The sequence below is a fragment of the Embiotoca jacksoni genome, unplaced genomic scaffold, assembly GCF_022577435.1.
Source record: "Embiotoca jacksoni isolate LCO1_2020_lvr unplaced genomic scaffold, fEmbJac1.0.p SCAF_14, whole genome shotgun sequence".
NCBI lineage: Eukaryota > Metazoa > Chordata > Actinopteri > Embiotocidae > Embiotoca > Embiotoca jacksoni.
The window spans coordinates 9,595,001-9,610,694 of record NW_027185274.1 but is presented as its reverse complement, the minus strand read 5'-3'; the positions used below and the strand labels follow the sequence as shown (position 1 = coordinate 9,610,694).

Below are 15,694 nucleotides of genomic sequence, written 5' to 3'. Positions count from 1 at the left end.
GGAGAAGTCATCTTTGTTTATTACATTCTACAGGCACATCAGAAAATGCATGCCAAGATTCCTGTGTTTCCACAGGTATTTCTCAGACCACAAGAAAGATCTATACCTCAGTTACCAGCACTGAATCAGAGTAACATCTCTCTTTACCTGTTGTGTTGGGGCACAGCCACAAAACGAAACTTTCACAGGTGCTAACATTTGTACATCCAATTGATAATTAGGAATTTAATTTCACATTAATATATACAAAAGTAGGGGTGGGTAAGTTACGGCTCCTGTGGTCTCCTAGCTGACTGAACACAGAGAAGCCTTTAGTTAGTGGCACCTGGCCAAAGAATCGTTTTGCAAAGTGTTAAATAAGGTGCTCTAATGGAGGATTTAGCTGAAACTGATTTTATCTACGTGGATGGGATGAGTTTATGTTTGGTAAATGTTGGCTCGCTAATGACACTCACTCCTGCGCAGAAGTTGCAAAGTTATGTGTTTTGAAACAAAAACATACGTGGAGTAGGTATCGATGATTTGGTACCGAACATTTTTCTATAGTAGATAGTATCGGAGCAATTGGGTCGGTGCCATAATGGTAACAAAGTTTGATACGCAGCCCTACCCATAAATAAGGAAGGACAAGAGTTATCAGCGCCGTACATCTTTCTGGACATGTTTTTTTTTGTTTGTTTTGTTATTCACTCACCGGAAAACCCTTGCCATTGTGGTTGCGCGAGAATGGATAGAAGGCCCCCAGCTGCATCCAGCGAAGACACATCTCGTACTCAGCTTCATTAAAGAACCCGCATATGTCGGCCCCGGTCTGAAAGAGAGGGACACAAAGAGTCTTGGACTATGTGTCTGTGTGAGGACACGGAGATGGACAGAAACGAGAAACGGGGTCATCAGGTGGCAGGTGTCACTACAAAAAACACCTTTTAACTAGGGGTCGACCGATATGCCTTTTTCCGGGCCGATACCGATTATTGGTGATCAAGGAGACCGATAAACTGATATTTGGAACAGATATACATTTGCGGGACAAAATGAAAATCTTTGCGTCAAAATTTGGAATAACACATTCTAACACAGAACTTAATTCAAATGACTTTAAATAAAGAAATACTGCCATTATTCATCTTATTATGAAGATATATTGCAATGTGGGGTATTTATTGTTAAAATGAAGAAATCCTTTATTGAAGCACCAGCAGAATGTTTGATATGTGATTTTAAAATGTGTTTTGGGTTTAAAAAAAATACAGATACCGATAATCGTAAAAATGACAAATATTGGTGCTGATAATCGGCCCGGCCGATAATCGGTCGACCTCTACTTTCAACCATACAAGCCGGTGTCCTTTATTGCAAGCATCATGTTTCTGAAGTGTCCTTGTGCATTATATATTTGACTCTGTGGCTCGGCTGGGGGCATACCAATGATTTTGCATATAAGGATCAATATGGTGTCAGATTATAATTATTATTAGACACACTGAGAAGACAAGAAATGACAGAAGAAAGATATGCGAGTGCGAGGAAGAATTTAATACTAAGAAAATGGGGGAACAAGTAAAGACAGAGAGGGCCGGGACAACAATGTATGAAACGTATGTTTCAGTTAAGACTACCCAATAAGGTTTTATAGGTCGTGACAGACGAGCTAAAGGCCTCTTGGTTGGGGTTATGCTTGTAATGACATGCTTCACATTGTGTTTGAAGATGTCCTTTGATCAGAGGGTCAAACAAGCAAAATAACATCAGTCAAGCTGCTGTAATCTATTTAGAGAGGACAAGGTCACATCAATAAGATTACATCTTGTCAAAACCTAGATCACATGATGATACTTACGTAAGGGATGCCAAACAGACTGAACTCCATCATACCTGGAGAACAAACGGAAAATAGGACGTTACGGATGCTTGCACGGATTGCAAGCATGTGTGATAGATCACACCGTCCTTTTCTAAAACCCCACTTTTGTCAGATTACTGTAAACTGCCATCAAATATTAGGAGATGTTTTTTTTCCTAAAGAGTATAATTACAACATATTGGATGTGTACCTATAATGGATTTAAAGAGCTGGTCCCATCCGGCGAAGTTGTCTCCCAGCCAATGTCCAGCCCATTTTCCACTGGAGGGGTAAGTGGACCTGGTCACCACTATGCCTCTTTTACCTGTCACGTCCAGCAGGGCACTGCACAGAGAAGAGAAACTCAGGGGGATTGTATAACACATAGACATAATACACAGACATATACATAACCTAGCAACTAGCAGAATATAAAAGTGTCTTCTTCCTCTTTAACAAAGTCCATTAATTACACAAGTGCATTAGCTTATTGATTGTAATTGTTCAAATCCAATCATGAATCATTAACAGTGATAAAATGAAACAACTCCTAAGCTAAAGCAACTGGGCTCATAGCCCAAGCATCCCCAGGCTTTGCTGGAGCTATCTCTGCAGCCTGGCCTCCCTGTCTGTGGTGAGAACACGATTATACCACAAGGACCGATGCACGTTCACATTGGCAATTATCATCATTAAGACTTGATGAGGCCGTATTTCTGGCGGAAATATATCATTTATCGGTCTCGCATGTCTGGATTTTCTTTTAAGTGCTTCGGCAATGATATATTTCTGTTCTATAATCTCCCCACCGACACAGAGTTCAGACATTTTTTTGGTCAGATTTTGCCAGATTAGGTTCAATATTCTAATTTGGCTACTTTCAAGTGTTTTGGCCGTTTTATTTCGGTGAATCGGCATGGAGTGTTTTGATGATGAGAGGAGAGGTGGAAAAACCCTACTGACTGTAAATGAGGAGTCATTTTTGTTGATAAAGCAAACTTTGTTTTGGAAGTTTTTTTTCCCTTTGCTGTAACGCCTTCAGCAGAGTTTCTGTCGAGTACATGTAATGCTAAAAAAAAAATCCCGGGAACTTCACAAACTTGCAAGCTCCTACAAACATAATGGAGATGGTGTGAATCTGGAAAAAAAAAATACATTCAAACTTGTGCATTAGTCATCTGCATTGACATATTTAGCATTCATACTTTTGCACAACCTTATGTTTAAATAGAAGGTGATAAATATACAGCTGATATATTTATGTACGTGCAAAATAATACAGACTCGCACCACCCAAAGCAATACAGAAGTTGGCTTGCGAGAAAACACGAGCACACTCAAAAACCCATGTACATAGTGAAACGGCACACAAATCAAACGTGGTCTTCACTTACTCGTAGGTGGGCTTAGTGTGGGACCAGCCGTAGAGGTTGTGGACGTCGTAGTGTCTGACTTTCTTTCCATCACTGAGTATCTGCTCGCTGTTCATGCACAGAGTCTTGTGTTTTAAGCCAAGATGTTTGAACTCCAGGGCTTCACCAACAAACACGTAGATTGAGTTAAAGACACCCTCCTTATGTTGAAATTATAACGCAAGAAAAATAAATACAATTGTGTGCGTCTTACATGGCATGTATGGGGGGAATTCCAGAAGTTGATTACCAAGACAGGTCCCCCCAACTGTGCCGTGGACAAAACTGGCAGGTTCGTTCATGTCCTTCAAATGAAGACAAGAGTGTAGGTGATGACGAATCAGGTGGAATCAGTGGGGAATGTGAACGGGGTGTTTTGGTTTTCTCCTTCAGGACACTCACAATCCAAATGCCATCAAACTTCATGGTATTTTCGTAGAAATCCTTGATTTCTTGATGCCACCATATGGCTGTTTTAGACTGGAAGAAGTCTGGGAATGCGGCGTACGACCTGTAGAGCTGGAAATGAGGCAGTAATGTGATCAGGAAATGAAATGCTGAAAAACCGATGGCCCTCGCGCACTAATTCATTTCTATCGGTAGTTGTAATGTTCAGGCATATTCTTCAGTATGTTGGAAGCCAGGAAGTGCTATGTGTTGGCGTAGTGGATATGTAAAATATTACCTCTACTTGGGTTTCCCAGTCCAGAGATTCGTTTACAGTGACATGGGGGTAATCGGGCCAGACCTGCAGAACAAAGGTTCAAAAGCTTATCACTTTGTCTCTTTGTTTTTATCTCTCTTTACCAATACATGCTTGAATATTGTTTGACTTAGTTTGACCATCCATTCCCCCTTACCTTCCCCCACACGATGCCATTACTGAGGTTTTCGGGCCATTTGATGAAGATATCTGCTGCTTGGCCTCTCTCAAAGGCAGGATAACTAACTGTCTCGTTGCCTGAGATAGCTGGATCCTGGAATTAAATACACACAGTGTGTTGTTACTGTACACACAGTAATGTCACATTCATCATTTGCAGATATATGCTTCAGACTTCATCAATATACATGCGCTCTGTGGTCGCTGATTCTTGCCAGTCATGTGACTGTAATCGATAGTTTCCATGATCTTGTCATTACCAGAATGAAGATGAATCTCATGCCCTCTCCTCTCATACTGTCAACCAGGGCAGGCAGTCCTTTAAAGTCTCGGTCCAGGACAAAGTCCAGCTGGCGTTCCATGTAGTCAATGTCTGCGTACTGCACATCCTGCAGCAGACAACAGTCAAGCTCAAATGAAATGGTGTCAAACTGACAATTTACTGCAGATTTGGCTCCCAGAACTTTACAAAGTTAGTGGATACAATCAACATCAAGTAGGCATTGTTTGAATGAATGAATGGATGTCATTTGATAATAGTAATTTAATTATAAGTTTCTTGTCAATAGGGCAAGAAAATAAATGGCTCGTTTCGCTAAGGTGGTGTAATATGTCTGATTTCGGCTAATAAATATGTGACTCTGGCAAGTTCAAATTAACACTCTAGGTTTCTACACAGGATATAGGGAACGTTGGACTTATATTTGTGTCCGGCTCCTAATTCCTACAATGAGAGCAACACTTCATCTGCTTTGGTTGCCAGGTGTGTCTGTGTGAGTTTAAAGTTGGCTTCTCTGTAAAGCTAGTTGATGTGTAGCCTTTTTAAGGAGCTGTATTTTCAGCAATTTTTTATTCCAGTAAATGATACACGATATTCTTTGGTTTTGGGTTCAGCTCCTTTGCAGGTTTGGGCTTTGTGAAAGCATAGTCTCAGGGTTACTTGGTTATAGGTGAAAATTCGTATGGTTTGTTCTGCACGATGAAGACGATGGGATTCTGGTCTGTTTTCCCAAGTGGGGCATCTTTCTATGATAAGACATACATGTTTTCATGTATGAATAATATATTTTTTCGCTAGACTTTGTTAAACTTGGTTCCTTGAGCTGTTTGGCCAAACGTTCATCTGAATGTGAACCCCAGATTTCAGTGTGAGGGAGAAGTATCCATCTAGAGACTGAAACCTACAATGGATTGGATTTCAAATGAAATTATAGGTCACATTTAGTTAGGATAAACTGGATGTTTCCAATGTAATCCACAATGTCAGTGTTTCCCTTTTGCTTCATCCCAATAACTACTCTTATCTAATTTAGTTTTTGTGCGCATACAATATTTATATTGTAAAATATGGGCAGATATTATGTTGGCTTTAGCTCAGTCTATTCCACTGAGTGCATGTTACTGTACTCTGCAGCCTACAGTGGACAAGAAGAAGCTTTCAGATTGCATTTGTTCAGACGAGGCCAATGAAATTATTCCTTGTGCCGAGGCACTGACTGAATGAAATCAGTGTCTCAGCAAAAGCAGGCAAACGCGCTAGGAAGTAATTGGACCAGATGTTTGTGGGCAGGATCAGTATTGTGTGCTGTAATATTCTGTCACTGTAGATACTATGTGTGATATTGAGTATCGACAGTGGGATCTAAAAGTCTGAGACCACATATAAAATCTGTCCTATTTTCGTTTAAAACTGCAGATAATCAGAAAGAAGTTTGTGGATTTAGTAACATTTGACATGTAAAATGAAGAAAAGAAAGAAATATATTTCAGCATATTTGGAGCATTAACCATATTAACTCCTTTGTACAAAAGTTCAGATTTTCTTGTGTTGTTTCCCTTTCATTGAAGCATATGATCTCGATGTAAATCGACTTGCAGCTCCCTTGTGATAAATAGGGCTTCATCTCAAGTTTCCAACAGAATATTGTTTGCTAAGTAACATTGTGATTGTGGGAAACACGGCAGTCAAGACTCCAATCAGAAAGAGTAGTGGTCTCAGAGGACATCAGCGGTGTTTAAACACGCCTAATGCTTGAGATGGGCTAAAACACATCAGCACTTCACAATAGATGATTGTAAAATAGTCCAATTTACTGATGAAGCCATGTTTTAGACTGGTGGCAATAACAGAACAGTGTGTCTAAAGAGAGAAACAGAAGAGAGCGCGATGTTGCACTCTATCAAACCCACAGTGAAACATGGATTATACAAGTCTGGTGGTGTTTTGCTGACGGTGGAGTTGGACACCTGCACTGTACTGACTACACCCTGACCAAGGAGAAGCCCTGCTCCGTTCCTCAGAGAAATGCTACATCCTCTAGTTTGCATCTTTGCAGAGAAAGATTTCTACTGCAGCAGGATAATGAGTCTGAGCACACCTACAAACTTTGCAAGTCGATATTATTTTCTGCCACAGGTATGGCAATCGATACTGTTGTGGCTTGTGCTGGTCTTACTTCAAATTCAGACGTCTCAAAAAAAAAAAAAAAAAAGTATTTGTGCAGGAACTTACATAGGGTATAGCAGCTGTCCTCATGTCGTTGTAGAGACTTTCTATTTCCGTGTCATTGGCATAACCGTAGCGACAGAGCTGGAACCCAAGGGACCAATAGGCAGGTAGAACAGGTCGTCCAATCAGCTGTTAAGAAGAAAACAAACAAGGAAGTCAGAACAGTTCAGCACAGGAAGAAAGTTGTTTTGCAGGAAAACGGAACAGCGTCCACAAAGTGTTTGTTTGATTGCTTGTGCGTGTGTATGTGTGTTTAGATTGGCTAAATGAGAGCGCGCAATGAAGCGAGGAACTCCCAGCTGCTGCAGTCCATCAACAGCGGCCTAGGGCCAGACACAAAACACACACACACACGCACGCACACACACACACACACACACACACACACACACACACACACACACACACACACACACACACACACACACAAACACACACACACACACACACACACACACACACACACACACACACACAAACAAACAAACCACAAGTTTTAGAAGACTTACCGCAGTGTACTGCTGCACCACCATCTCAGGCTTTGGTCCCAGGACCATGTAGAAATCTAGGATGCCTCCCACAGTTCGGTACGTTAAAGATGGAGTTGGCTGGAAAGTCACGTCTGGACACATAACAAATAAGACATTGATGTTCCTAAATAATTCATTTGAAGTGGTATGTAAGGGTGTGTGTTGTGTGTGTTTGTTTAATGTACACCTTTGTGTTTAAAGAGTTAGCAAGCAGAGCGGGATGAGAGGAAAAACTGGAAGAACAATAAACTAAAACACTTTACATATTTGATTTGCATACCGTAAGTAGTGCACAGTATGGAATATTCAGTTTGAGCTTCTATTAATTTAAGATTTCTGAAATAAAATATTTAAATTGGTTGTTATACATTAAAACATGTTTTTCACTCTTTTATAGAGGAGGTTCAGACCTTATCGCTACATGACACAATAGTTTTTGATCTGGTGAGCTGTGGTGACAATGGTACAGAATGAGAAACTCCTGTCTTTCCAAGGGAGTGATATACGGATACAACAGTATGTGTGTATGTTCATTTGTCTGAGTTTGAGAGCATGCAATACAGCTTCATATGCAAATATACAAAATTGGGGACGAGTAGAAAGAGCTAACTGCATTATGCTGGCTCCATGTCGGCCTTGCCGTCAAAGGACATGTGCTCAAAACATGGGAAATGGCTTCGCTTATTAATTCATAAATTCTCTCTGCATATGTAATTGAGTGTGACTGTGTGTACGTGGGGAAGTGGTTGGTGGCCCCTTCCATATCGTGAACGTACTGGCAAAATGTGTGTATGCACAAGCATCCGTGTGACTTCGTGTACACGAGTATTTCTCTCACCCATGGCATTGCTGTTCAGCAGCAGCACACCGTGTGCATCTGCCGTGTTCTCAAGGCCCATGTAGAAGGGATGCACTCCGTAGCAGTTCATCTTGTACTGTAGAAGAGAGACGCAAAGTGAGCCTCGAAGGCAGAGTGTGAAATGGCCGGTGTGATGTGTGTGTGTGTGTGCTTTGTATCAATGTTGGCTTGTGCACCATCGTGTTGCCTAATGAGCACTTTCCTTTGCACCTGACAGTACATGGCTCATTGTAGTTACAGGTATGACAACAACGCTGCTCCCAGCGCCGTCAGTGTTGAATAGTTTCCCCCAAACGTGTTCCCTACACCCATCTTCTATGCAAATTAATGTGCACTAACTAGAACATGTTTTAAAGATAGACTTCCTGTACTAGTGAAATGGACCCAGTTGTGGACCCAACCCCCCCCCCCCCCCCCCAAAATCTCTCCCAGCTCACTGTTGGGGTTTTAAACTATGTTGCTTCAACAAAACCAGGAAGGCTTACTTGTAGTACAGACGGCATTACCATCCTCAACACCAAAGAGCTTTTGGTGCTTTGTCAAAAACTAATATTGATGCATGTATGTACATATAATAGTGTACTAAAGTAATTATGCATATAGAACAATATATTGTTCTAGTGCAAATGAGTGTGGACGGTAGTGCTGGGCAGTATCACCAAAAGTTTATATCAGACTTATACCGATGTCATAAATGTTTTGTTTTTTTCCTTTTTTTTTTGAAATACTGGGCCTTTGTATAGGTTTACAATGGCTTTCTCTATTGTATATATTCCACACTTGAATAACGAATTCATATTTTCCTTCTTGACTTGGTATTGTGACAAATACACAGCCTTTCTCGTAGCACTACGGCTTTGTTTCCACCTGACGAGTACTGCTCCCTCTTGTGGCTCTTAAGGAGTAACAACTCTCATCTCAATATGTACCGTGCTGAAGGGCAGGAAACTGAAGCACAACGACCATTTGGTAACTACACATGGCTTATCTCCAATATTGTCTTTTAGTCATTGCTCTGACCTCATTTTTTCTGGACTGACGTACACGAGCCCGTGTCCCTGTACAGATAGATTGTTATTGTGTTTGTAATGCTGATCCCCTGCTTGCTTTTCCTCAAGAAAGTATCGCAGGTGTCCAACCCTTTGACTTAGCCGTTTCACCGTTTGATGGCTTCGGCACAACAGTGGCTCGCCAAACTTTACAACACATAGTGTTTTGGTCTACGGCTGATTTTTTTTTTTTTTTTTTTTTTAAACCTAAAACTGCCAAACAGCAGACACAGCTGCTCTTTTTTGGTACAAGTTCTTCTTTTGCATCTTCGGTCTCTCCGTATTCGCCATCGCTCTTTCCCTTTCTTCAACGTACTGTAGCAATGGAGTCTCTCGCTGCTGCTAATGGACTGTTATGCTAACTGGCTAGCGCGCCGGTGTACCCAACATGCCATTCAGCAGAGACATGTCAGTAAACATATTGTACAATTATTAATTTTACAAATGTGCTTGCTGTGGTGTTTGAGCGAGAGAGGCAGTTGTGGGTTATTTGTTTTGTTATGAAGTTACAACCGTTAGTAAGAGCAACACATTAATCGAGGTCGATACACCCACTCAATGAGTCTATGACATGCAGCAATGCAGCACAATCATAGATACTTGATTGTCATTGCAGTTCTATGAGCTGTGCAGTGCAATACCCAATGAATGGGTATTGAAACATTTTAAACACTGCTCTGGTTATTGCGGTTTATTAAAAATAGATAACATAAAGTAGCTGGTACACTGAATAAACTGTTACACCACCCGGCACTAGTGTGGATTTAGAGGGTTCCCGTCTCGTCCTCAAAGCTTTAGATGAGGATGGAACTAGGCAGACTGGGCGAAGAGGAGCAGACAGGAAGGTGGCCGGGGACAGGAGATCTGCCACTTTCAAATGTCACCATCCTGCAACCAAAACTCATGGGCATGCCACACTCTATCAGCCTCCTGCACTTCATAAGAAGTTGTTAAACTGTAATACAAGGGCTCTGAGGACTGGCTCGGTCGCTGTCATTTTCCTTTAGATGGCTTTTCTTGTTGCGTGTGTGCGTGCGTGCGTGTTTTCTTGTGGCCCAGCTACATGGTGTGATAGACGTGGCTCAAGAAGGAGAAAGGTCATTAGCTTGTCCACTAACACCTAATGGTAGCCGGTGTCTGTTCTGTTAGTCTATATTTGTTTCCTTACTTTTCTCCTCTCTTCCTTTTCCTTCTTTTCTCCCCCCTCCTAACGTTCATTTCCTCGCTCTCTGAGGGGTCCCATAACATTTGTCTGAACCCTGTGGAGCTGTCTTGACAGCTCAGCAATTCCACTTGATAATGCTGATACAGGTGGAAACCTCATCCTGTCTGGCCTTGACATGGTCAGGGAAAACATGATGACCCTCTATAACCGCCGCTCATATCAACAGAAACACATCAATGTGACACGAATGACAGAAAGACAAGTTTACATATTGAGGAGGACGGTCGTTTACAAGTCGCCTCTGCAGTCTCGAGAGGTTGACTGCTGGGTGCTCTATTATATATATGCCATAACGAGCACAGCATGGGTCTCGATAGAACATGTCAAAGCTTAAAAAGGAGTAAATCAGGTGTTGCTTTGATTCACTGTCAAAAGTTTGTGAATTGAAATTGTTACCCAACAAACAACACTTCAAGTAGATGGTATCTTTTGTGCATCAACAGCAGAAGTGAAAGAGAATATAGCTGTATTGATTTTGTACATGTATGCACATTTGTGATGTTGCACTACGTGCCCTTGTGTAATACTTACACCAGGAGGCTGGTCCTTGGAGAACATACCCCAGGTGTGATAGTTGAGGTTGTGCTTGTAGGTGGGATGCTCTGTCTCCCCAAAGCCGTAGACAAACCGTGATGACAGCAGAGTCGACACTTGGATGAACATGTCTGAGAAGGTCAAATCTGGCACGGAGGAGTCCCAACTGAGAAACGTGACAGAGGATTAAATCAGGGAGAGGGAGAGGGAATTATTGTCAAAGGGAGTTATTCACAAAATGTTGACAGAAATAAGCATAATGTCCCATAAGAACTGCAGGCACCCCTTCAACATACTTCATAAATTTTAATTAGTAAAATTTCAGCTGACACTTTTAAAAAACACGGACGGCTTAACTACAAAATAATGTCACCCTTGCGTTGAGATATGCTTTGAATAGACTCCAATACTCTGCTTCTTTGTGTGACATCATCATGACTGCTGAACAAGAGGGAACTACTTTAGGCACTGAGACACTGGGCAACTTTCCTGAGCATATCTGATTAGGTAACAATACCAGAGGAGTTGACTCAGCATTGTTACTTTAATCTCACAGGAAGAAAAGAGTTTCTCGCCTGAAAACAGTTGAATAGAAATTTTATGCCATGTCTGACTTTATTGCTTGTTAATAGGAGAATCTATATTACCCAAAATTGCCTGGTGAATCATCTCCCTGAAGGGGCCAGTTTAAGGGAAAGTGAGAATAGATTTCTAGTGAAAACAAATTGGATGAATTTTCATTTATATTAATGATTATGACACCATATTATTTATTTATTCATTAAAGCTTCATCTAACCAGAAGCGATTAACATGACCTTTTTAATATCTACCCGGCCAGGACAGGAATGTATAACACAAAGTTAAAGGCCAAAAGAAAGTGTGATAACCCGAAACACAGCAGAGATTACAGCCAAAATGTGATGATGAATATTATGGGAGTTGACTGAGCCAAGCCATGAAACAAGTACCTGCACTGCTGAGATGGTACATTTCATCAGAGCTGTCGTTTTTTTTGGTGTCCTGCATGTTTGTAGTGGATGGCAGTTTGTTTTTGAATATGGGAAGTAAACCGCATTAACACACTTTATTTTATTCCGAAAAAAAGATGAACAATACCTCTCCCACCCCCAAAAAACAACACATCCTCAAGTGGGGTCGAAACAACAAAACCGTTTTATGTCTACTGACTCCCACAACAATACGTATGAGTGTTTATGGCGCCCCCTGTAGGGCTACCATCTCCTCATACCTAAAAAAACGGAAAAGCTCTTATGCCAAAATGACAAATATTCATTGTCACGGTAAGAGCAATTTACATATGCATAATGTTTTGAAGCTGCAGTTTACGAAGGTTTAGGCACCAAAAGTTAGATTGATTTTATCCATCCAGTCCCCCTCAACCTCTTCCCCACACAGACTTTGTCACTCTTTATTTATTTATGTCTTCATTATGTCACCTGACTTCCTCCTTTGCTCGTGTTGTCGTTTTCTGGTGAAGTGGGGCTGAAGTAAACTGTAATGAATCTAAACCTCACAGAACGGGAAACTTGAACATAGAATCAACAGCTTCAGGTTCAGCACCCCTGAACCACTTGTACAACTGAAATACTCACATCTTGGTTCCTGAGCTTTTCCTTATGACCTGGATGCCGAACGGGTTGTTGGTGACTTCGACCTTGTAAAGCCTCTTGTTCTCATCCACCTCAGGAGTAGCAGGCACTGACAGTGGCACTGGTACCTCATAGCGATCGGTGGCCGGGTCCCACATCTAGACATGGAGAGGTTGTCAGTGTGTGTGTGTGTGTGTGTTTTTATGTGGGGCAGGCACCTAGGATGGGTGCTTTGAAAAAAAAAAAAAAAGAAAGAAAAATAGCCAGAGAGGGAGCATAGGGGAAAAACACTGAGACAGAGGAAATATAAATAGATGAATGCACCACGACCAGCACAAAGAATAAACACCCTCACCTTGAACTGCAGCATATCACTGCTGTGATAATGAATCTGGACACGGAGTGTGTCAATGTCTGGTGAATCTGGACGACCACTGCTCCTGTACTTCTTGTTCCGAGCGATGTCCAGTGTCATGCCTGAGCTGGTTTCTTCGTTTTTTGTAAGAGTGTAACCATAATCTTTCGGATAGTAGCACCATGGGGCATGTTCAATGGCAGTGCGCTGAGCAGGGAAACAAAGGGAAACTGAGCAACTTTCAGATTACGGGAATAATGTATAGAATCACGTGTATTTGTGCATGTGAACAGCATCCGAGTAAGTCCGTCCTCACCTCCCAGATGCAGCCCCTGGCCTTGCACTTAGCCTCATCTGCATCATCCTCTGGATGGCAGTTGAAGCGTTGGTAAGCCTCAGCTCCGTCCCCCCACTGCACTGCGTAGGTCTCCCCCAGGCTCAAGGCGATGCCATGCAGGAACAGAACCTACGTATGTGACGAGGTGTTGGGGAGGATAAACGTTTGAAGAATGTGGTGATTATTAACACAAGGAAAACAACACGAGGGCATTCATCACAAGTCGTCTGTGAGTGAACTATCTCCTCATGCAAGCAAGCGCAGACATGCCTCCTTGAGACAGAATGTGCGCTTGATGTTGCATGTGCTATCGATTAAGAGGCAGCTGTTAATTTCCTTAATGAGTCATTCTCACGACAAATCTCGGGGAGCCCTTTTCACTCTAGTCACTGCAGTCACCATCTGATGCCTTTCTCCGCTGGTGAGCTGACTTCTGTGATCTTCATCAGTCATTTTTCAATGGAGCCTTTTATCTTGGAATAATGCTTCATAGAGTCTTTTGTGTTAAATGCATTACACAGGATACACAACCGCACAAAAAGTTATTTTTAGAAAGAAGACTGCAAAGGCAGGGGCTGGCGGAGGGATACATCCAGAAATTGAACAGGGAGGGAAGCAAGGGTGGAAAACAAGGATGAGGAGAAAGGAAGGAAAGACAAAAAAAAAAAAAAAAGGCACATGGACTTTAAGGGAGACACTTAACACAGACACGCTGAATAATATAGAAGGCAGTAACGCTATCTAGTAAGCAGGCACTTGGTAAAAATGTAATCAAGTCCCAAAGATGGAATAAGAACAGGCAGCCAATATCACTCGGGTATGGTGAAGTACACTTCAATGGAACTAATGCTGTTTTGTCAGCTGAGCTATATTCAAGGCCCAAACTAGGTGCACTAAGACTGATGGACACGATAAGCCACAGTTTAGGTTTAATAGCACATTTACCCTTCACCCCCCCCGGAACAGATTACAACCGAGATTCACTGTATGAGTGCATGCTTGTGTGTGTGCGACCAGTGAGACCTTGGGGAGCAACACCAGCGCAACTGCAGACACATGCGCGCTCACGCAAGAATACTTGAGCACACAAAACAGATCTCCACAGTGCGACTTCACACCTTTCTGGACCCCCCCCCCACCCTCCCCGTTATTACTCTATATTTATTCTGAGCTTGCAATACAACCCGCAAACAATAGATTGCTTAAACAATCTGACATCGTCAAATGTCGTCGGCTTCATTCTAATAGTTGATACCATATTACAAAGTTGATATGGCAAATCTGTTGGAAAACGGTCAACTTATTTACATGACCAGCAAACACCAATTCATTATGCAGCATTAGTATTGCTGGTCGATGGATGAATATAAGCCTGGCGTCCATCAAGTCTGAGTCCCTTGTTGCTAAATGATTTGCGTTTACACTAGCTTGTCACAAAGCGTGTCTGCTGTTTGGTCCAAGTGGGCTCATCGCAACTTTTCTACTGACAAAAAGCTTTAACTGAGGAGAGAATCAACCAAAACAGCGGAGTTATGGGATATATAACAAAAATAATGAGCTGAAAGATCATAAAGGGACTTTGTACAGCTAAGGAGAACTGTAGAATGAAGTGATAATAGTTTGTAGGTTCATCACTACAAGCAAAAACCTTAATATTATACTTTATAAAGTTCACATTTGAGTGTGACAATATCTATGAGAATGTGTGCGTTTACCTCCTTGGCTTGATCGTACTGTATGTTGGCAGTCGGCAATGAGGATGTAGTGTTTCCACCAGTTCCAGTGACAACATGAGTCACAGAGACGGACAGGGGAGGATGCGGCACCCCGAGGACAGTGATGTTCTCAAACTGGATCTTGTTCGGGTCGCTGTAGCCAGCATGGGTCACTTGCATTGTCAGCATTCCCTAAACAGCAGCGGAGACACAACCACATTCCTAATTTGACTGCTTTAAATGTCCTGCAAGCTATCAAAATTAAATTGCTAAAATATTATTGCTAAATTTGTATCCTGCAACATAAACTACGTTTTTTTTTTTTTTTTTTTTTATAATAGATTCACAGTCACAGCTTACATCCAGTACCGGCGAATCAACTGGCTTATAAACTCGAGGGTAATGCTAATTTGCAGGAGGAACATCACCCGCATACAGTGCATTAAACATGCAAGGCAATCCTCAGAGCAGTGTACAGCAAGAACGTGCGGTACTTGATCCAACAAAGCTTTAGCTGCCCAACACAGATCAATCACACTTGGTGATTTGGACTGGGAAAAGCCAAAAGTCTCCACTGGTTTTGAACTTTGAACTTGAGCTCAGATCAGAAGGAATATGTGGGCTGGATTTGGAGAGTTGGTGTAGGTACATGTGAGGGAAACTTACACTGATAACGGAGAACTTGTAGTGGATGTATTTGCCATTCTTAACCGTTTCTGTAGAAGGAAGGAGATGCAGTTGTTAATGTTTGTAACAGCAGTTTAACACAACTCATGCACAGTAACGCAGCAGAGTGACTGACCTCTGTTTGTTAATGCGAGTGAGCTGACT

The 15,694-nt window shown here is 41.9% G+C and overlaps 1 protein-coding gene across 2 annotated transcripts in view; it reads right to left on the bottom strand.

Annotated features, from left to right (window-relative positions):
• si (sucrase-isomaltase) overlaps positions 1 to 15,694 on the bottom strand; it is a 67,671-nt gene that overhangs the window by 17,158 nt on the left and 34,819 nt on the right. For both annotated transcript variants that reach the window (XM_069147884.1, XM_069147883.1), the window contains exons 23-40: positions 15,530 to 15,579; positions 14,864 to 15,055; positions 13,128 to 13,277; positions 12,812 to 13,018; positions 12,460 to 12,614; positions 10,842 to 11,010; positions 8,016 to 8,112; positions 7,157 to 7,269; positions 6,651 to 6,776; positions 4,399 to 4,527; positions 4,116 to 4,232; positions 3,941 to 4,003; positions 3,658 to 3,774; positions 3,470 to 3,560; positions 3,238 to 3,376; positions 2,055 to 2,188; positions 1,841 to 1,875; positions 695 to 811 (exon numbers count right to left, since the gene is read on the bottom strand). In XM_069147884.1, the coding sequence (XP_069003985.1) occupies positions 695 to 811; positions 1,841 to 1,875; positions 2,055 to 2,188; positions 3,238 to 3,376; positions 3,470 to 3,560; positions 3,658 to 3,774; positions 3,941 to 4,003; positions 4,116 to 4,232; positions 4,399 to 4,527; positions 6,651 to 6,776; positions 7,157 to 7,269; positions 8,016 to 8,112; positions 10,842 to 11,010; positions 12,460 to 12,614; positions 12,812 to 13,018; positions 13,128 to 13,277; positions 14,864 to 15,055; positions 15,530 to 15,579 (2,201 nt within the window). The remainder of the gene's footprint in view (positions 1 to 694; positions 812 to 1,840; positions 1,876 to 2,054; positions 2,189 to 3,237; positions 3,377 to 3,469; positions 3,561 to 3,657; positions 3,775 to 3,940; positions 4,004 to 4,115; positions 4,233 to 4,398; positions 4,528 to 6,650; positions 6,777 to 7,156; positions 7,270 to 8,015; positions 8,113 to 10,841; positions 11,011 to 12,459; positions 12,615 to 12,811; positions 13,019 to 13,127; positions 13,278 to 14,863; positions 15,056 to 15,529; positions 15,580 to 15,694) is intronic.